The sequence below is a fragment of the Anopheles stephensi genome, chromosome 2 (genome assembly GCF_013141755.1).
Source record: "Anopheles stephensi strain Indian chromosome 2, UCI_ANSTEP_V1.0, whole genome shotgun sequence".
Classification (NCBI taxonomy): Eukaryota; Metazoa; Arthropoda; class Insecta; order Diptera; family Culicidae; genus Anopheles; species Anopheles stephensi.
This window is the reverse complement of record NC_050202.1, coordinates 36,491,530-36,510,572: the sequence shown is the minus strand read 5'-3', so window position 1 is coordinate 36,510,572 and position 19,043 is coordinate 36,491,530. Positions and strand designations below refer to the sequence as shown.

Genomic DNA, 19,043 nt, shown 5'->3' with positions numbered 1-19,043 from the left:
GGTCGGGATTGAGTCAAACATCATACATCATCACCACATTGATCCAAAAAGATGTGCTTTGCGAGCACCATTCTGAGCAAGTAATTTGTCCTTTTTATGATCGCAAGAATGGTCCTGCCGGGAGGACTCTCCTCCGGGAGCACACATCCGTTGGGTTTTCGGAATGATCCACAATCTCCCGATGTGGAAAAACAGATATACCCCTGAGACTTGGAGGCTTCGGTCTACGATCGATACACATTCCAGACAACTCCAACATTTCCAATTCATAAGGCCAATTCGCACGAAGTCTCTACTAGCTGTGCGTTTGGGGTCATCAAACCGTACTTCACCGAACTTGACGAGTCAATCACCGTCTGTTGGTCGAACTACGGTCGGGCGCTACGGTGAGACCAACTGACGATCAAGATTGCATGGTTTAACCTTGCTAAACCTGCTACCTTCAGATGGATTTTGAAAACCACCCAATTATTACAATTTTTAAAATATAAAATGTTTCACAGACTTTCCTTTAAAATTAACTACTGCAGACATCACTCGACTGTGGTCTCATGCAACACAACGGGATGGATCATTGTTTATCGTTCGCTTTATTTAAACATGAATTATGTTATGCATAACTTTCCTTTATTGTTATCAATTAGTAACTTTGCAATGTATGTCTGTGTTGTGTAGCGGCCAGTCGGCACCACCACCATCCAATCCAACACGCATAAATATACCTAATATGTCAACAATAATATCAATCGCGAAATTGACTTTATTCATATCCTACGGTTTTTATTGTGTAAAGCGCATTTCGATCTTCGCCCAAACTTGTGTGTTGTTTGTTTTGTTTGTTATCCTCGGCCACAGTAACGTCTTTTTCCTGCTTACAATCTAACGCGGCGACACGCGAAATTGTTTATTATCTCGCACCTTACCCTTAAGAGCGTAGTGTTTTACCTCCAAGTAGCAACAATTGTTATGTAAATTAGCTTCTGGTAAGATTATTGAGTAGGTTTTGAATTCGTGAAGCGAGACTATACGTGCAACGGGTTTCGTTGGTAAAAAGGGTGGAAGAATTGGTTAGCTGTGCTAATAGAGGAGTATTTCTTTTGTTTGTTTGTTTAGATTGTTCCAAACGGTGCACAACGCTGGTTGATAAATTTTGTTGGTTGATGAATATTCTAACGCTCCTCGTAACAACGATTCAAGCAAATGTTCATTTTAAAGGTTCGATTTCGACCCGGTACTGAACTCTTCCCAGGCCGCTCTCGTTTTGTCGTTGATCGATCGTTAAAAGGAATGCATTATTAACTAGGAAAAGCGTCTTCGGACAGACAACTAACCTCGCTTTGGTTAAACGGTTGAGTATGCTTCAAAAGGTAATGTAAATTGTCTCCTAATAATTGACCACACACGCACGCGCACACAAACACACACTCATATTTTTAAGATTAAATGTAAGTGGGAAGCTTAGGGCGGAAACAACAACTGAGCATATTTTAGCATTCGTAGCATGCGCTCCATGAGCGTACTTAGATGGAGATTTTCCTGTTCCTAGATTCGTTGATGAGTAAAACAGAATTAGGAAAACCGTTACAGCTAGCGTACTTATGTTTGTATATGGAGATTAGTGCACGGACTTGCACGACGGTACACAAGAGCCTTCACATGCAACATGAACGTAACACAACCAACATTTGGAAAATCAATCTGCGAAACGGAGAACTAACAAATCAAGAAAATCTTCCTACTTCTTACGTATATCACCAACTCTCACTCAACTCCTTACACTCGTTACAACGTGCTATAAATTCATGTTCGGGTGTTAATCGATAAATCAATGTCATTGACAAAAGCGTTGGCAAGAGAACAATTTTTAACCTACCAATAACTAGCAAAACAAAGCAATGTGACGCTTGCCTGGCTTAAGACACAAAACAAAACCGCCCATACATGTCGTGGCAAATGTTAACTCAATTCCAGCGACAAGCTTATATAATTTAATCGTCGTCTAGCATCTCGAGGAACGCTTTTGGTACAAGTCCCTTAAGCAGCCCCTGCTTTCCATTCATGTAATCACTGTTTGGTGGGTTACACTCGCAGACAAATATAACCTACGAAAGAGTAGAGGGGGAATGTATTAAATTCCGTGCCTGTGCAGGACACAACCCATACTTGCCTCGTTCGATGTGAGATTCAGTTCGGTGCCGTCTTTGGCGTCGTACGAGCACAGTACGCGAGCGCGCCGGTATCCTGCGTTGGCGCCCAAATCAATGTTGTTTACCCGCCCGGCAAGCGCATCGTCCTCCTCGTATCCAGACACCGGAACGTAAGGCTGCGGGCCACCAAGACTAAACACCGTACACGAATCAGGTGTATGATTTTTTTAGTTTTAGTTTTTTTTTGTACATCAGTTCCAAATCCGTCCCACAAAACCGTCCCGCCAACAGAGCACGTTTTCGCGCGCGGTAAGAGAGAAACAGTTACAGATACAGTGTGATACAGAGAGACAACAGACAGCTACACAAACAAAACCACTAAACAGCTAAATGGAAAGGAATCAAGTTCCAGAAAATTATATGCGATGCACACCACAAAGACCGGGTGACCCACCCGAAACATGGCAACGAGCGGCACGTTATCGATAAAAAAGACAGTAAAAATGACTTAAAAACAAATAAATAATATAACAAGTTTACAACAGTTTTTGTTTGTTAAAGTGCAGTACGACTTATCTATATCCCTCCATTAACTTAATACTACTGGGAATGTTAAGCGTTTGTTGCACTAGATACGGGACCTCACGCCAAAGTGCCCTAACATATGCGTATGTACAGAATCCACATCACAGTAAGCATGGCTGCTGCTAGAGATAGCGAGAAAGGATGTTCGCACGCTGCTTGCAATTGTTCAGAGGAGCAAAGTATGCCATACGTGGTTGAGGGGGTAGATGGTAAATAGAAAACAAAAAATTGCAACAGTGTCGAATATTTAGGTGAGCCTAAAGAGTTTTGTGAAAGAAGTAGAGGATACAGTACGTACAAAAAAATTAAAGCACGGATATGTCATTTGGATCACTATCGGCGACCAGGGCCGCTATGACGCTGTCATCCACGATAGGGTAAGTTTCGGGTGATATGCTAACGGGCGGCTTCCCGGCGGACGCCGCGAGGGCAGCGGGATGCAAAGTGATTGTCTGTTGGTAGTGTTGTGAGCTGTCTTGTGTTTGGAATTTGCTTAAGTAGGGCGGTCCACACGTAAGATCAACATCCTCACTGTTTACTCTTAATCGTGGCGTTGGAGGGCGCATGCTTTTGGAGGAGCGGGGAGGTGGTATGGAAGAGGAAATTCATTTTTATACAAGTTTTTTTTTAAAGAATGGTGCAAAGAGTAGGCAGACGGAGAGAAAATAACAAGATAAAGAGAAAGAAAAGATAGAGATAATAGTAAGATAGGGACAACAGCAACAACTAGACAATTACATGGCGTCACGACACTGTGTGTGTACACGCGCACAAGGGACTTTAACAAACAATCAGACGTTTAACAACTGACGGAACATCGCAAAGTATAGAACAAATAAAGAGACGACAAATCCACAACCAGCCAACGGATTTTTGGTTTGGCCAATCGATGATTAGCCGTCTCACATCGACGACCTCTGTCGTTAATACTACTCTGCTACTGCTGTGTGAGTGTGCCTGTGTGTGTACCTGTGCCAGCTTACCTGACCAGTTCCCGCTGCAAGTCGGACATGATTTTATTGCACTGGCCATAATATCGCACCTGCGCTTCAACGAATGAGTGCAGGTAGCGCAGATGGGTAGCCTGCGTGGTGCTGATTCCTTCCAGCAGTAGCTTCGTTATTTCGGCCTGCCGGTCAAACTCGGACTGTGCCACTCGCAGATCACGTTCGGCCTAAAACGAAGAGCGTACTATAGTTTCAGTTCGTGCGATTCACTTCTTGGACTTGGAATATGCATGCGTCTGAGATAGCAAAAATAAAGTCGGCATACTAATGCACAAAATTAAAATTGAACCGAAAATGAAATCATAAAAGCCTAACGTACTTTCGCGCTCGCTCCTATTTACTAGGCATGGCACAAGGAGTCACTACAAGAACTGTACCTGTTCTAATGTCACTTCTGGCGATATCCCATCCTTCTGAACGTTTGAATTGCGAATTGAGAAAATGTTCAAATTAGTTGACGTTACACGGCAATACAGTGGCGGGTGATGGAACTTTCTCCAGCACCACTTCCAATTGCAGTCTATCGCTCTACTTTGCAAATCTTTACCAAATGGTACGATATGAGAAATTTGATAGGATTTTAATTTTATCAAGATAAAACAACAGCACGTGATCGCAAATTGTCGCATATCATATCATATAGAACGGGAACACAGTACGGCAAACAGACAAACATTCCTTACCGCTTGCTGGCCAATCATGCTGCGCGCTTTGCGGACCCGATTTTTGCATGCGTCCAAATCCAGGCTGACAAAAAGGAGAGAAAAAAAACGCAGGATAAAACGTATCAACATACATAGGCAATCAATGTTAAATATCGACCTTCCTCCGACTTACCGTTTACTCTCCAGCACGCCCTTCTCTTTGGTGATGGTTTTCATTTCACCTTCTAAGAATTTTTTCAACGGCTGAATGTAACACACCCCAGCAGAACCGATGAAATCACGTTCGCAAGACCCGAGCTTCTGTTCCGCCTGCCCCACCTTGATCAGTGCACTTCCGTACGGACCATCCTGCCCAAACTCACCGCCACCTTCGATCATATCCAGGCCCAGGTACTCCAGATTGCTCAGGCGTTTGGGTTTTTGTTTTTCGATTTTCTCAAATATAAAATCTTCCATTCGATTGGCCGGATTCGGTATGAGCGCTGCCTCCGTATCACGCATGATCTTTTCCGTCCACAGCTTCGCGGAGTCGGAGCGTTCGCTCAGGTGCTCGAAGCGGGCATCCATCTCGGTTTTCTCCGACGTTCCAAGTTTCTCTTCGGTCAGCTACGATACAGCAACGAAATAGATAGCAATGAAATGCACCTTGTAACTAAGGTTGGTCGTGCCCGACTAACGTTGTTCAATTTTCCTACCTGCACTACTCGCGACAGCGTAGAACCAGCACCTTTTACAAACTTCTTCATATCAAAATCCGGCATTTTGATATTCATGTTGGGACCAGGGGGACTCTCACACGTTTCGCGTGTGCTGCTCGGCCAATAGGTGATGCAATTACTCGATAAACAAATATCACTAGTGACCACGCTTGTTCGAAATAATCACTTAACAAACATCTAGCTTGACGGCATTTACTTGTTTTTATGCCAAGCACAGCGCGAATGGTAAAAGTGTGCAGTTCGATTTTTCTTTGTTATTTTGCAATGAAAAGTTGTGACATTTGTTATTGATTTTCGCAAGGTGTGTAAGCGAAAGGTAGCGCCACTAGGGTGATGGGCAAAGTGGGATCTCCAATCTAGGCTTCGTTTACACTGTTCGGGACTACCACAGACGATATCTCAACTGCGTTGTGCGATGCGAAAAATCGAAACAAATCAGTTTTTTTTAAGGTTTTTCGGGCCTTTTATATCTAAATTGTTTCCCTCCACTTTGTACCACATCGCAATAGCTTCATCACCTCAAAGTTTTATTTGATACTAATTGTTCTGGCCATGCTTTTCACACTCGTACACTCGTTGTGAAGCACACTGTACTGTATGCACCTTGGGCAGCATGTATTCGTCGGTGACAGCTATTTGTTTACCATTGAGGTTCGTGTGAAATCATCGAAAGTGGCGCAAACTGCAGAAACAATAGAAGCAGCAGAAAGAGTGTCCGGTGTCTTTTCTCCTCGCCGTATTACCGCTTACTCGTGTAATTACAATTTGTGAGTATGATAATTCAGTTTATTGCTAATGTCCTACACTTCTCGCATGTGTTCCAAATGGCGTTGATTGTTCTTGACGTGCCCGACGGATTTATATTATTGGAAACATACCGCACATGTGAACATATAAATGTGACATGTGAAATTATAAATAAAAAATACCGCACATGAAAACAAACACCAAACATAGCTTGATGAGGACACGAAGCACATTCATTCCATACATTCCATGTGGAGATTTTATTTTTTGTCATTGTTGTTCAGTACTGTAGCGCAGTAAAGGTGCCGTGCTCTTGCACCTAACAACCGTATCGTAAATCACTTGTAAAGCGCGCATACCACTCCGTTCAGTATACTGCCCGAGCTTTGCAGATAAATATTTTCGTTAAAGTTCACCAGCAACTGCTTGGACTTGCCGTACGCGGAAAGGATGGAGCGCGGGTACTCGTACCCTAGGCTGTTGGCGTCCCATTTGAGTCGAACCATGTACGTCACATCGGGAAAGAGTACAATTTGTTCGGTCAAGCTCAGTTGCAGGCAATCGTTGAACGCTACATCACAGATAAGGTGCTCCTTCTGGTAGATCTTCTGTCGATCATTGCTGTGTTTGGCGGAAATTTCAACCGTCAGCTTTTCGGTGTACGTTTCTTGCCGCACATCGGTTACCTTAAGCTGCGGCAGAAGCCGGCTGTTAATGTTTATCGATTTGATCACTATAAATCGGTTGGTGGTAATGTTCGCTTCAAAGTCCATCTCATCGCCAATGATCAGCGGCCGGACAGCTTTGTAATGAATGCGCTGGACCGGTATCCATCCCGATTTGTCGCCCGCGATGGGCGTAAAATTGGTAAAGCTACATCCGACGATCGTGTCCTTCAGTGTGTCCGGTAGCTCAATATCCTGCAGCACGGTTTTCATGCTGTCCCTGTTGATTTCGAGCCGATTCTGTTCGCATTCGGTAATGCACCAGGCCCGTATCATGCAGATGATGTTGTCCTTCACCTCGAAGTTATCCTCCAGTATGAGATCGACACAGTTTTTCGACAGGTGATGGTTTCGCTCCAGTATGATGTTGCTCAAGCTCATCCCGGACGAAAAGAAGTGTTTCAACACGCACATGCACGAGTATATAATATCGTCCAAGTTCATCCGATACGCTATGTCGAGTATTTTCAGCACGTTGTTCGGCTTGATGTTCTTGCCAAAATAGCTCACGCACTTCTCGTGCAAACTATCGATCATATACTTTTCCGCACAGTAGTACAGCTCGAGCAGCTCTTCGATATTTTGTACACTCTCGAAATCGATCGTTCCGACGTAGATATAGTCAAGCATACGCTCAAACACCAGCGACTTGATATCTGCTATTTTGACCGTCTGCTTTTCGGCAAGCGCTCCGTAAAACATCGCCTCGAAAACTGGGCTGGCCGCCGACAGGATGAGCTTGTGGCCATGGTAAACGTCTTCGCCTACTCGGAAGGAGCAATCGACTAGATGTTTCTTCTTGCGCCACTCGTTGAACCGTTGGTCAAAATCAGTCGGTTGTGGTTCCTTCGCCATGGTTTCAATGTTCGATGCAACCTAGACGGAAACAAGATAAGGAAAAGAGATCATTATCAAACAAATGTTTCCCGAATGTAGCACCACTATATCTTATCATATCGTAGATCAGTAAAAGATAGCTTGTTACTTGCTATCTTGAGGTTGATAATAATGTGTGCAAATTGGTAGTAAGCACATGGATAATCTTGCACCCTGGTATGCACTGCACGTTGCGCACTTTGAAGCATCCAGAAGGCCCTAAACAATTCAAAGGGCAGTAAAATTGAAGTATCTCAAAATCTCTGCCACGCGAACATTATAGACCAAGGGATATGAGAAGATTCCTAATGACCCTTGAACGGAATGAGTGAGAACACTTGATCAGAAGTGCCTTTAAGTTAAGTGTTATATTGTTGCTGGTAAATCCGATTATTTGCTTTTCGCGATAAAAGCCTTTTTTTCTAAGTTTGCGCAATTTCGAGGATGCTCAAAAAAGGGTGTATAAAACACGGAAGCTCGTGAATCGTAACTCATCAGTACCGGCGCTTCTCACAGCAAGCACTGACTGTCTGACTGGCTTTCTGATCTAGTGTGGCTAGAAGCTAGTGAAGTTGATTTAACCGTTGGTATATGGAACGAAAGGGGAAGAAAATGAAGATACCAATATTAAATTATATCATTTTACTGCACACAAGCCAGCCAATGCCTGTCAGGTCATTGTCCAAGCGCGATACATTTTTTTTACTCGCGCAGAAACAGATCAGGTTTCGTCGGTCAGTAGCAGCAACACTGTTCGAACAGCCGTGCCTCCCGAGCACGCGACCACCCTAAGAAGGTTGATATAGTTTTTTTTTGCTCGTTCGTTTCGTTGCCTGTACATAAACTCATCACCATCAGCCCGGCAGCAACAGCAGCAGCAGCAGCAGATGGGGGTACATGAAGCACCACGCACACCTAACTGTCTTTAGCCACCCGTTCGGAGTTAAGTATTCTCAATCACAAAACACACGAATGCTGCCCGCTGGCCTGGATGGGAAGCCTCGGCATAACCTTGCCTTGATACTCTGCAGCAAGCCAACACACAGACACGCCGCCGTGTAGCAGCAGCACGTTCACGCAATAATGGACGAAGCGAGAGAACGAAACCTGTACTACTTGAACTTGAACTCCATTCCATCAGTGAGCGTTGCTTACTGCTTCTTCATGCTTCGACCTCAGCTGGTTTGTTCCTTGAACGGATGTTGCTTGGTGTTGGAGGTGGCTCAAAGGATGCTGCGTTGATTCTTTTTGCCACCAAGCATTGCCTCAATTTGCCCTCTTTAGACAAATATGAATACGTTGCTTGCTTACCTGTTGTGAACACATTCTTCAGGAACGTTGTCGGGTTCGGTTTTTTACACTAGAATTTTGTTGCTTTTGTGCCTTTAGAAGCTTTTAACCGGCTAGAACAACTGCGTCGATTGATTTAAGGAACCGAATAGCTGTTCACAAGCTGTGGTTTAACCATTCGCACAGAATAACCATAGTAACAACGCGTTTATTATGTAATATTTCCCTTTGTCACCGTCAAGTCAGTTGCAGGCATTTGCGTTACTGTATGCCACCCATAACTATTTTTCACATCACACACAATCGTTGCAAAACCCGGATTATATCAGCATAAACAATTCCCGGTGCGCAGCGAGCAGCCGCCACAGCAGTTGATAATCAAGGACCCTTTACTCCCGATTACTTCTCGCAGGGTTTACAGATTACACTCGCCCACAAATGCGCTGCATGAGCATCGGCGGTTCGCACAACCAACAACGGTATGTAGAAATTTTGCTGATGGCACACGTTCTGGCACGACGGATTTACTCAGGGTTTTTTTTTTGCTTCTGTTTCACAATCTACCTACGACACGCCAGCGAAGGATTAAACACACAGCCAACACCGACACAATCTACGAGAAACAACCGAAGGTTTGGTTGGATTCACTTGCATCGATTTTATGTCTCTACCGCTGCTGCTGCTTGCTGTTTGCACCGCGCTGACGACGCAAATACGACGTCGGCGCACTCCGCTGTCGTAGGAGCTAAACAGAAATAATTCTACAGCATGCGTTAGAACCGTCCGGTGTGTTGGTGAGATCGACGATGACTTGATAGAACGAAATCAAGCGCGTCTCCAACTACGCACACTCGCGAGGCACGTGGAGGATACACGCATACACATCTAGCAGCAATAGGGGGCTGACTCTAGATGATGAACTCTAAACATAAAAATGTAGTAACATCGCTTAAAATTTGCACAAATCAGTTTAAAGAAGAAAAATTATCTAGCTACTTTGTGCCATTTAGCATTAGCAATAATGTCTGGCGAGAAGTAGACAAGTCTTGCGAGTTTGTTGCCGTGTTTTATATCAAACACGCTGCTGTGTTGCTACTACTAGTGCGCTGCACACAACTACACCTGCCTGATGTTTACATTTTGGCTGACCTACAAGCGACATAGTGCTGAGATGGGTGAACATTTAAACCCTTTTTTTCCAGGAAAGCGGTTGTTTTATACACCCAGAGCACCTGTTTATTAAGTGCATTATGGTCTGTCCGGGCGGGCGGGCTAATCACAAATCTGGGTGGGATTTTCCCAATCAAATATTGAACGCTTTCAACGTAGTGTAGGTTGCAACGGAATGATATTGTTATCAGCTGTTCTCTTTGGATATCGTTATATGAGTGTGTGTGTGCGTGTGTTTCGATTCATAGAACAAAGTAAACATTTTTAAAGAAACAATGTGCGCGCATCACAAAATTACAAGTCCATCGTACATGACACGAGAATTATTACAAATTTGGAAACGGCTCACTACAATTAGGTTTAAGTAAATTCACTAACAAATAATCAATTATCCTATTTCTTATCGTTAAAGAAATCTAAATGCCTAGCTTCATTTAGATTTAGATTTAGAAATTTTTAGCTATGAGAAGCATAAGTGAATGAAGCCAGAAAGGGCAAATCGTAATCTATAGAGGTTGAATTGCCTACCAAAACGAATAAGAAGATAAACTAAAAAGGGCTTAACTATTTACTTAGCTGAGTCCTCACTTAAGTAAAGTTATGCGTTAAACTATGGTGAGCTGTTGAATGTCACCGCAATTATTTATCACTTTAATCGTTTTAATCTATCACCTTTACCATCATCCCTAAAACGGATTTTAATTATTTACAGTAGTAAAACGATAGACGCTGTTTTTGTACACATCAAACAAAAATAGGAGGAATCGAAATTACTTAGTCAAATTTATTATCTAAATAATGGACTCGGTGGGATCGGCGATCGATCGGCTTTTTACAGAGCTGGAACGACCTCAAAGGGTCGGCGGATGAGCCCAGATACTATGGAGAACATGGTCGAAAGAGGATTTGAGATCGATGTAATTTGATATCCTTTGGCTAGCTGCTTCAATCGTGAGGGACTAAAGCACATGAGATTTCAAAACGACAAACCTCTTTGGGTATGAATCCATGGCACTTTAAAGTAATATCATTAAATATATGGTAAGAGAGCTGAGAATGGACAACTGAATCGAAGATATCGAAAGTAATACTTTCCTATAGTTGAGGAGAGAGGTCCGAGGGTTATCTCTTTGGATATCGACACCAACGGTTCAACTTTCTAATGCGTTTAAGGATGTTAGATACAGAACGATGCAGAATTAATTGAACGAATTCTCGAACGATTTAATTGAATCAATTCAGAACGATGTAAATTAATATCGTATGGAATGATTCGAGGCAAAAGTCCTTGATATCATACCGCTCACGATCGAGTGCCAACTGCAGCCCAAACCCAAAACCCTAGCATTTTTTGGCCTTTTTGGACGCATTAACGCCATCACATCTTTAATTTAAGTCTACCACGCCTCCTCTGTCCATGTGGAGGATTTAAAAAAGCCTTTACGGGCTGGGTCGTCCGGTGCCATTCACATGAGCCGTTTGATGACCGGCGCCGTTGTCGCCTCGGCCATCGGACCACCCGGTCATCGCAAATCATCGTGATACAAATTTAAATACAAAAAACAGCGATGCAGTACTGAAGATAATCTCTCAGTTATTGCATAAAAGAATACTGACGGACAATTTCTATTTCTGTTTGAAAAGGTTCCTGTGAAAAAGAAGGCATAATGGCGACGGACAGTACTCTCTACTATGTGCTACTATTCATAGTGATTGTTTTTCAACGCATCCCACAAGACGACATCCCTACCGACCGGCCATTGGCATCGGTTTGTCAATACGATTGTCGTGTATTGTGCCCGGAATGTTTCCCGCTTCCACCGAGGTGTGATGAGCTCGATCGTCTATTTACGCTGCACGGGGGAAGCTTGTTCAATCGAATCAACGGTATGCTCAATGCTCACACGACTAGGATAGGAGCGTTTCGAGAACCGACCAATCAGGCAGTGCTGAAGCATCTGAATCGTGATAGCACAATGGAAAAGCTACTGCAACAATTTTGTGATTCGTACAAACAACCAAAAGCAGATAGATGTACATGGGCCCGAAATGGTAGCGTAGAGGAAGCGAAACAATTCCTCCAGCAATCGATCCTGGATGACACACGGATTGAAGGATGTATCTTCTGCCCAACCACTAGCAGCGGGCAAACGTTGCAACGGTTTTTAGCCTTACTGGATCCGACCGATAATGCACTCCGGAATCTGCTTGCTGTCCGTACAAATGTCGAGCCGCTCCTGCTCAAACTGTTCGCAACGCACGATACGTCGTCGTTGTATGTGCCCAAATTACTGGACATGATCGGATTTACCGTCATAGAAAGCTACGAAGGACAAACGCTTGAGCATTACTACGATCAGCCGCTTGCGATCCGCCTGCTGATTGCTGCGAAGCTGATCCAAGCGGCATTCAGCTTTACCGAGGGCATCCACGGGTTTCGGTGAGTAATGGTTCCTCTTAAATGAATGAAACAAACTTCAACCTCTGCTCTCGTTCCTAGCTTCTACCTAACCGATATCAATCCCGACAACGTGGTCGTAAAGGTGGATCACGGCAGCAGCAACGTTCGTGTATCCATCGTGGATCTGGATAATGTCATCATATTGGACAGTCTGGCTGGTACGTTTTCCTCCCAGCATGCGTACCACGTGCATGGCAAAATCGAGTGCAACGGATGTTTTGCCTACGTCCAGGAAGATGTTTGCCGCTATCGAAGTAGCGATTTGAATCTGTTCGCTACGTGTCAGGTCAGTGTTTTGAATAATCTGTCTCGTGCAAAAGTTTTCAATTTCGCTTTTCTTTACTATTTTAGCTACTTTTAGAAAATCTTAATGGAAACTATGCCGCGGGACTACTTCACAGCGGTCACGGTAAAAGTAAAGATCAATCATTAACCGATCCTTACGATGATGCGCCACACATTCTGCACAACCTTCTCGAGGAGTGCGTCCACTGTCAACCACCGAACTGTCGAAACAGATCGCTCATACTGCACGATATGCTGGAAATCATAGACCGGACGGTGGCGCAGCTGTAAAATGCTACTTCTTACTCTTGCCTGCATTGCTATTGCGCTTCCCACGAAACTGGCGATCGGTACGTTCGTCTTCCTCCATGGCCTGCACCTTCTGTATGTATTCGCGCAATTCTTTCAACTCGCACATAGCCTTCCTGGTAAGATGGCCTTCCGGTGTGGTTGGGTGCTCAAACACTAGCATACCGATCGCTTCCTTTAACGCACCTTCGGCCAGCTGTAATCGTTCCTGTAACAAAGGGAAAGGATTTTTGTAAAGATTATACTCCGCGAGTATGGTGCCAAAGTAGATGAGAAAAACAAGCTTCCCCTTACCAGTAACTCTGGAGTCTTGATCTCGCCTGTGTCATGGTTGCGACGGGATAGGTCAACTAGCGCTGCGTGATACTCGTACAAAGCGATGCCGGTAAGGCGCGATATTCCCGGGTCTAGCACCCGCAGTATCTGCAGCATCTCTTCGCATAGCTCTAGCTTGCGTTTCAGTGCTTGGCGCGGTACGTTTTGCAGGTCGTAAGACATGCACATACTGCGAAGCTCACCGGCCAGGCTTTGCTTCGCTTCCAGCACGAGCGAATGGTGCGGGTTGAGTGTTTTCGAATGTTTCCCCACCACCTTCTCTAGGTTGCGTATGTCAAGAGCTAAAATGTAGGGGTAGTTAGATTTGGTTTTTTTGTATCAATTATACTTGCCACTGGTTCTTACCGCAACTCGAAACATCTTCTCGGGCTTCACACATTACCTCGTTCACATACTCTCGGGGTAGCTGATGTCCGCAGGTATTGCATTCCCATTTTGGTCTGCTAGGTAAAGATTATACAGGGAAAGCGAACTTTTGTAGACTAGAAAGCTTTCTGGCCGCGTTTTACTATACTCACGTTTGCGGATGGAAAACACAAAGCCCATCACCACAGGCGGTGCACTTGAGCGAGCTTAAATGCGTACCTAGCTCAGTGGGATCACTACAACGCGCGCAGGTGCAGATAAAATATTTTCCTTTCCGTAGATGCGTCTGTCTCTCGAACGTGCTCTACAGAGGGTGCAGTGTATCATCGTATTTGCCAATAGGGATTGATTGTAAAAAAATAACTTACGAACAACACCCGAGTATAGTTGTAGTACAGCAATTCACCCGCCCGGATCGCAATCGATGCGTACAGCCGAAGCCTAGACATACCGTCGACCGCGATCAGCGTGTTGGTTTGGCAGTTGTGTGTCATGAGCGACGTTCGCGGGTAAAGCCCCCGCGCCAAATTGTTCATCTGCACGCCCTGGCTGTCCATATTGCCCCGGATCTCGAACGTATTAACGTCCAGTATGCCACAGATACGCTGCACTAGGTCCGCCGTTACAACCAGATCGTCGATCTGCTGGAACGCTTCCTCGGCAAGCATCGGCTCCACTACGTACTGTTCGTGAATGAGCCAGATCTCGGTCCCTCGGCGGCTGTCACAGTGCGACTCCATTGCCATCAACTCATCGTACCGGGTACGATCGCTGCGGTACAGCAAAAGGCAACGTATGGGCGTGATGATGTTGAAGTGATCGAAGAGAAAATTCTTACTCAAATTCGAAGCATGCTCGTAAAAATCGCACTCGACTGCATCGTGCCGCGTACAGTCACGGCAAAGCGGAGCCCTTAGGCATTTTCTAAAGCACCACACACAAAAAAAGCAAGAAAACAGATTACATTAAACGTACCTTTAACGTTTGCCAACAAGTGTACTCACTTGCACGTTCTCGAGGCCGGCCGGAGGCAACCCAGACAACTAATGTCGGCATCCCAGTACGGCCCTACCACGACCGGATCTTCCGCCAGTATCAGCTCGCCAGCCTTAATGTCACGCTTAGCGACCAGAAATCTGCCAAAATCATTCCAACAACACCATTCAATTAGCTAACGAGAAACCAACAGAAACAAAAGTATGTCTACCACCTTCCTAGCTGATCCGTTTTCCGAATTTCACACACATTTTTAAAACTGTTTGCCATCGTCGTCGCGGCAAAACTTTATTACTTCGATAGAAGTAGGTAGATTACACTGATCGATGTTTTCGCTTGGTTGGCTAATGGGCGCAGCAACGATCCTCATCTTCTCGCACGGAGCGCGATCGCGATGTTCACGTGGTGCGCATGGCAGACGATGCTCCATGTTCCCCCCGGTGGTAGTCAGCAGCGGATATTTATAGCTGGCAAACCACGAAAAACACTCATTTTCGATATTCTTCTCAAACATGTTGGGTTAGAGGACTAGATAAAAACATAGGTTCAGACAAGGGTGTTTGGATGATCTTTTGTAGAAAAAGAACTGTAAAATTATAAAAAGGGACGTACAAAATAAGATTAAAATTTTTAAAGATTAGGTCAAACATGTGTGTGATACGAGTGAGTCGAGAGGGCGAATCAAACGCAAGCATCTCGCGCAACCGGAAAGCAAAAGAAATAAAAGTTAGATTTTCAAATATATTTTATTTTACTCTCTTTTTCATTTCTACCTTCTTCTGTGCTATTTCGCGTAATATTGCGCGCATTATTATATGCGCTAATAGTTAGTTCCTTACGATTCATTACAAAGTTGTGCAACAATCAACAACAAAAAGGGAGCGCTTGTTTCGCTTTGTCGATTCTTGTCGAGGGGATTTTTAACAAAATTTTGGTTTTGTTTTTCTTTTTTGCCAGCAGTCAGTTAAAACAATCTCTCTCTCTCTCTCTCTCTTTCTCTCTCTCTCTCTCTATTGTCCACCAGATGAAATTTGAATCACTTTTGTTTTTCTAAATAGGAAAACGTAATTTTTGCCTGTCCGCGACTGCACGTTAAAGTCGTTAAAAATATGTTTATTTAAAAAACAATAAAACAAAAACAGTAGCACATTTCACTGTGGATGGTTTTATTGTAGTTTTGAGTTAGAGAACGACGGTGCTTTTTATTATTGTTGTGTGTACTCTTACTCTCTCTCTCTCTCTCTCTCTCTCTCTCAGTTACTTATACTTTCACGATTTAACGTTCACGGTGTGCAGTAGTAGTTACGCTCGCGGTTCGCGCTAATGCTATGCGCTTCGTTGAGATTTAATTGTTGCATTTGATTTCGACACCAATACCGAACCGAATCCGCGCGCGCGGTAAAGTGATCCCGGAGCGGTGCCTCCTGCTCCTCCTTCTCTACTCTGTTGCCCAAGGATCTTGGGTAGAGCACAAAGCGGACGTAGAAAAAGAAAGACCTACAACAATTATCATAGCCGCCGGAAAAAAAGCGGATATGACTACTACAATTACACCACGGTTGTTAAAGCACGCTAATGTCATAGAATTTAGCGTTTGGTTTTTTGTTTTGCTTCCCGTATTACACATGTGTTACAGTTAGTTAATGCACTACTACTTTATTGGACAACGCATTTCGGCGACGTCGCAAACGATGTTTACACCCAACATGCACAACACGCTACGCTGTTCTACGTTAAGCGATAGGACATCATCTTTTGGCAGGATACACTCTCTCTTCACAACGCCGAACAGTGGTGTTTTCTTGCAAAGTAAATAATTGTTTTACTCCAAGTTTGCATCGATTGACCGCTGGAAGTGCTCTTATTGTTTGTGTTGTGTGCGTGTGTGTGTGTGGGCTTGTTTTTCGTAACAATTCTTGTCTGATAGTCTGATAAACAGTTGCACCAGTGCGCGGGGATGGTGGTAGTACACCGCGATCGACAGTTGTTTGTTTCAATTATTCAGTGATTTTCAGTTGATAATGTAAAAAGCATCGATTGGTTTCGTAGGCTCCTTAGTTGAAATGAGAAACACGGCTAGTTGACATGGGAACGGTTTCAGATGACAGGGTAAGCGCAACCTAAGCCTTTTACTATGAAGCATTTCTTCTTCCTTGGCACTAACTAAAACCTCACGAGGTTTCGGCCTGCCATGTCTGGCTTTCTGTGGATGGGATTTGAACCTCAGTCCTGCCGTGTGAAGACCGGCGTCGTTATCGTCTTGGCCACCGGAAGCCACCCAGAAGTCAGGAGTTATGAAGTTACCAGATGATATTGTAATCGAGGCCGATGATATCTTACACGGCGCAGGTAGCGCACGGGTAAGTGCGTAACTTAAAGGTATAAACGCGGGATGTAAGGAATTGTTGAAACCATTTCATCTAAGGAGCCCACGCTCCTTTTACATTATCAATTGAAAACCCCTGTAATATAGATAATATTCCAATGGTACACCGTGTGCAGATGGGCAAAAGGTTAAAAGTTTTACATACACATTCTTCTGCAGAACAATGTTTCGGTAAAATATAACATTTGCAGCAATTTTTATCATCGGGTTACAGAGGGATTCGCATCCCGTCCGCGCTTAAAATTAAATCGCTCGCTATCGCGTATCAACTGCCTGCCTGCCAGCCTTTACAAAGTTTGGAATTGTTAAATTTTCGGGATCCTACTATTCATTCCTTTTTTTTTAAATCATAAAATGATTTTCGCTGCGCTTACAAAACTAGCATCTACCACAATAGTAAGTCACCAGGCAACGATGGTCGTCTGCCATTTGCACGATTACTAAACGCGTGTTGCATGGTTCTATTTCCCCCCATTCGTTTTTGTTGTATCGACCGACTTGTTTTCTAGGAGCGTTATGAATTTTTACACAAATATGGTTGTAACAAAAGTATGTTTTCAGAATATTCAGCGTCTGCCACCTCTCGCTCTCTCCCTCTTTTCCATCGTATCGCTCTGCTCTAGTAACATTTCTCACACTCATTTACTATTACAATTAGTTGCAGCTAGTTTTGTATTAACAACCCAACACACGACGCACGACTGCGGGGGGGGGGGATTAAGCTTAAGTAAATATTATAATGTTACTGCAAGAAGAAATGAAATACAGCTTTAGAGACGAAACGAAAGCTTCTCCAGTGCGCACTCTTTTAGCTCTTGTTTTAAGCGCGGGTCTGTTAAAATGATCAACTGTGCTACTAGTAGCGAAGGAAAAAAAAATTGCCATCCGTTTTCTTCAGCCCATTTGTTAGTTATTGAAGCAACAAAAGCAACAACAACAAAAAAGCTTTACAATTAACACAATAAAATGTTTGTTTTAGATCCTACGATAGAGAGAAACTGATACTAATGCAAAACATTAAATTTTCGGTGGGTTTTTGTAACAATTTTCCCTACAAATCCTGCATTATGTGTTGACAGCAGCAGAAGCAATAAACAAATTTATTACATTTACATCAACGCAATCATAATATACAAATCGTTTACATGTATGTCTTTTATCGTAAAATGGGTGAAGCATGATATTGCTCTAGACTGAGTTTCAAATTCATGACGTAAAGATTCAAGGATGGCTATTGAAATCTGATCGGGTGATCGTGATAAGGTAGACGCGCCAGGTGAGCCAGAGTTTTGGTTGGTTTACACCGCTGTTTTGCAACAAATCATTCAGAAGAATTGTATTAAACTTTAAGCATAAACAACACAAAAAATCAGAAAATGAAAAAAGGTCTGGAGACCAATGCCTCACAAACGTGCGCGAGGACTTTGGTGAGAAATTAGCAAAATAAAACACAACTTAAGAATTGTATAATTGTGAAAAGAATAACTGCTCGTAATTGTACGCGCACGGTGTGTTTCAAATTTTGAGCTTGAACTGAAAAGCACTTGAATGAAATGTAGGCTTTTCAATCCGGTTAAAAAAATATATAACAGTAGCGTTCAAAACATCGACCAGAAAAATCTGCTTTTTGGAATATTTTCCTGAAACGACAAAACCATTTGCAATATATGTGTATATTATCGCTTAGCACGTGGAAGTTCTGAACTATTAACAAAATTGCTAATTTTGTTTTAATTTTGTGCCCTTTTTGACCCGGAAATTTAACAGCTGGAAATAAAAAGCAATTTGGAACATGAGCAGCGATTTAACATTAATTTTGATTTGCAGTGTTTTTTTTATGTCAGCAAAAAGTAGAAACTTGAATAAATCATTCGCGATTGGAATAATATGTTTCTTCAAAAAACTTTATGCTCGCGTAGTAATACGATACCCATAATGATTAGTTTCATGGTGGGTACTAAAAAAAGTAATTC

At 43.4% G+C, this 19,043-nt stretch overlaps 4 protein-coding genes across 10 annotated transcripts; 1 reads left to right on the top strand and 3 right to left on the bottom strand.

The window, feature by feature from the left end:
• Positions 1–571: 571 nt before the first annotated feature.
• LOC118504781 (endophilin-B1) lies at positions 572–5,450 on the bottom strand. Of its 5 annotated transcripts, none has more exons than XM_036039723.1 (7): positions 5,100–5,417; positions 4,577–5,010; positions 4,423–4,486; positions 4,117–4,152; positions 3,716–3,906; positions 2,168–2,339; positions 572–2,102 (listed from the first exon to the last, which is right to left on the bottom strand). In XM_036039723.1, the coding sequence occupies exons 1-7, from the start codon at positions 5,175–5,177 to the stop codon at positions 1,989–1,991; spliced, it is 1,089 nt and encodes a 362-aa protein (XP_035895616.1). In that variant the 5' UTR covers positions 5,178–5,417; the 3' UTR covers positions 572–1,988. The 5 variants fall into 5 exon arrangements, with proteins under 5 accessions (XP_035895616.1, XP_035895620.1, XP_035895619.1 ...); XM_036039726.1 differs by lacking the exon at positions 572–2,102 and adding an exon at positions 3,031–3,299 and having other exon boundaries at positions 2,165–2,339; positions 5,100–5,394; XM_036039727.1 differs by lacking the exon at positions 4,117–4,152 and having other exon boundaries at positions 5,100–5,450.
• Positions 5,451–5,542: 92 nt separating this feature from the next.
• LOC118504780 lies at positions 5,543–13,286 on the top strand. 2 transcript variants are annotated; one of them, XM_036039721.1, is made up of 4 exons: positions 5,543–5,890; positions 11,576–12,371; positions 12,432–12,678; positions 12,744–13,286. In XM_036039721.1, exons 2-4 carry the CDS (start codon positions 11,599–11,601, stop codon positions 12,966–12,968), a joined length of 1,245 nt encoding a protein of 414 aa, XP_035895614.1. In that variant the 5' UTR covers positions 5,543–5,890; positions 11,576–11,598; the 3' UTR covers positions 12,969–13,286. The 2 variants fall into 2 exon arrangements, with proteins under 2 accessions (XP_035895614.1, XP_035895615.1); XM_036039722.1 differs by lacking the exon at positions 5,543–5,890 and adding an exon at positions 10,719–10,929.
• Positions 6,076–10,472, bottom strand: LOC118504779 (kelch-like protein 20). Of its 2 annotated transcripts, none has more exons than XM_036039719.1 (2): positions 8,783–10,472; positions 6,076–7,471 (listed from the first exon to the last, which is right to left on the bottom strand). In XM_036039719.1, exons 1-2 carry the CDS (start codon positions 8,795–8,797, stop codon positions 6,209–6,211), a joined length of 1,278 nt encoding a protein of 425 aa, XP_035895612.1. In that variant the 5' UTR covers positions 8,798–10,472; the 3' UTR covers positions 6,076–6,208. The 2 variants fall into 2 exon arrangements, with proteins under 2 accessions (XP_035895612.1, XP_035895613.1); XM_036039720.1 differs by lacking the exon at positions 8,783–10,472 and adding an exon at positions 8,488–8,511.
• On the bottom strand, positions 12,705–18,986 carry LOC118504777 (SET domain-containing protein SmydA-8-like). The gene is made up of 7 exons (XM_036039709.1): positions 14,899–18,986; positions 14,693–14,824; positions 14,057–14,612; positions 13,841–13,992; positions 13,668–13,762; positions 13,281–13,603; positions 12,705–13,194 (listed from the first exon to the last, which is right to left on the bottom strand). The coding sequence occupies exons 1-7, from the start codon at positions 14,952–14,954 to the stop codon at positions 12,973–12,975; spliced, it is 1,536 nt and encodes a 511-aa protein (XP_035895602.1). The 5' UTR covers positions 14,955–18,986; the 3' UTR covers positions 12,705–12,972.
• Positions 18,987–19,043: the final 57 nt, after the last annotated feature.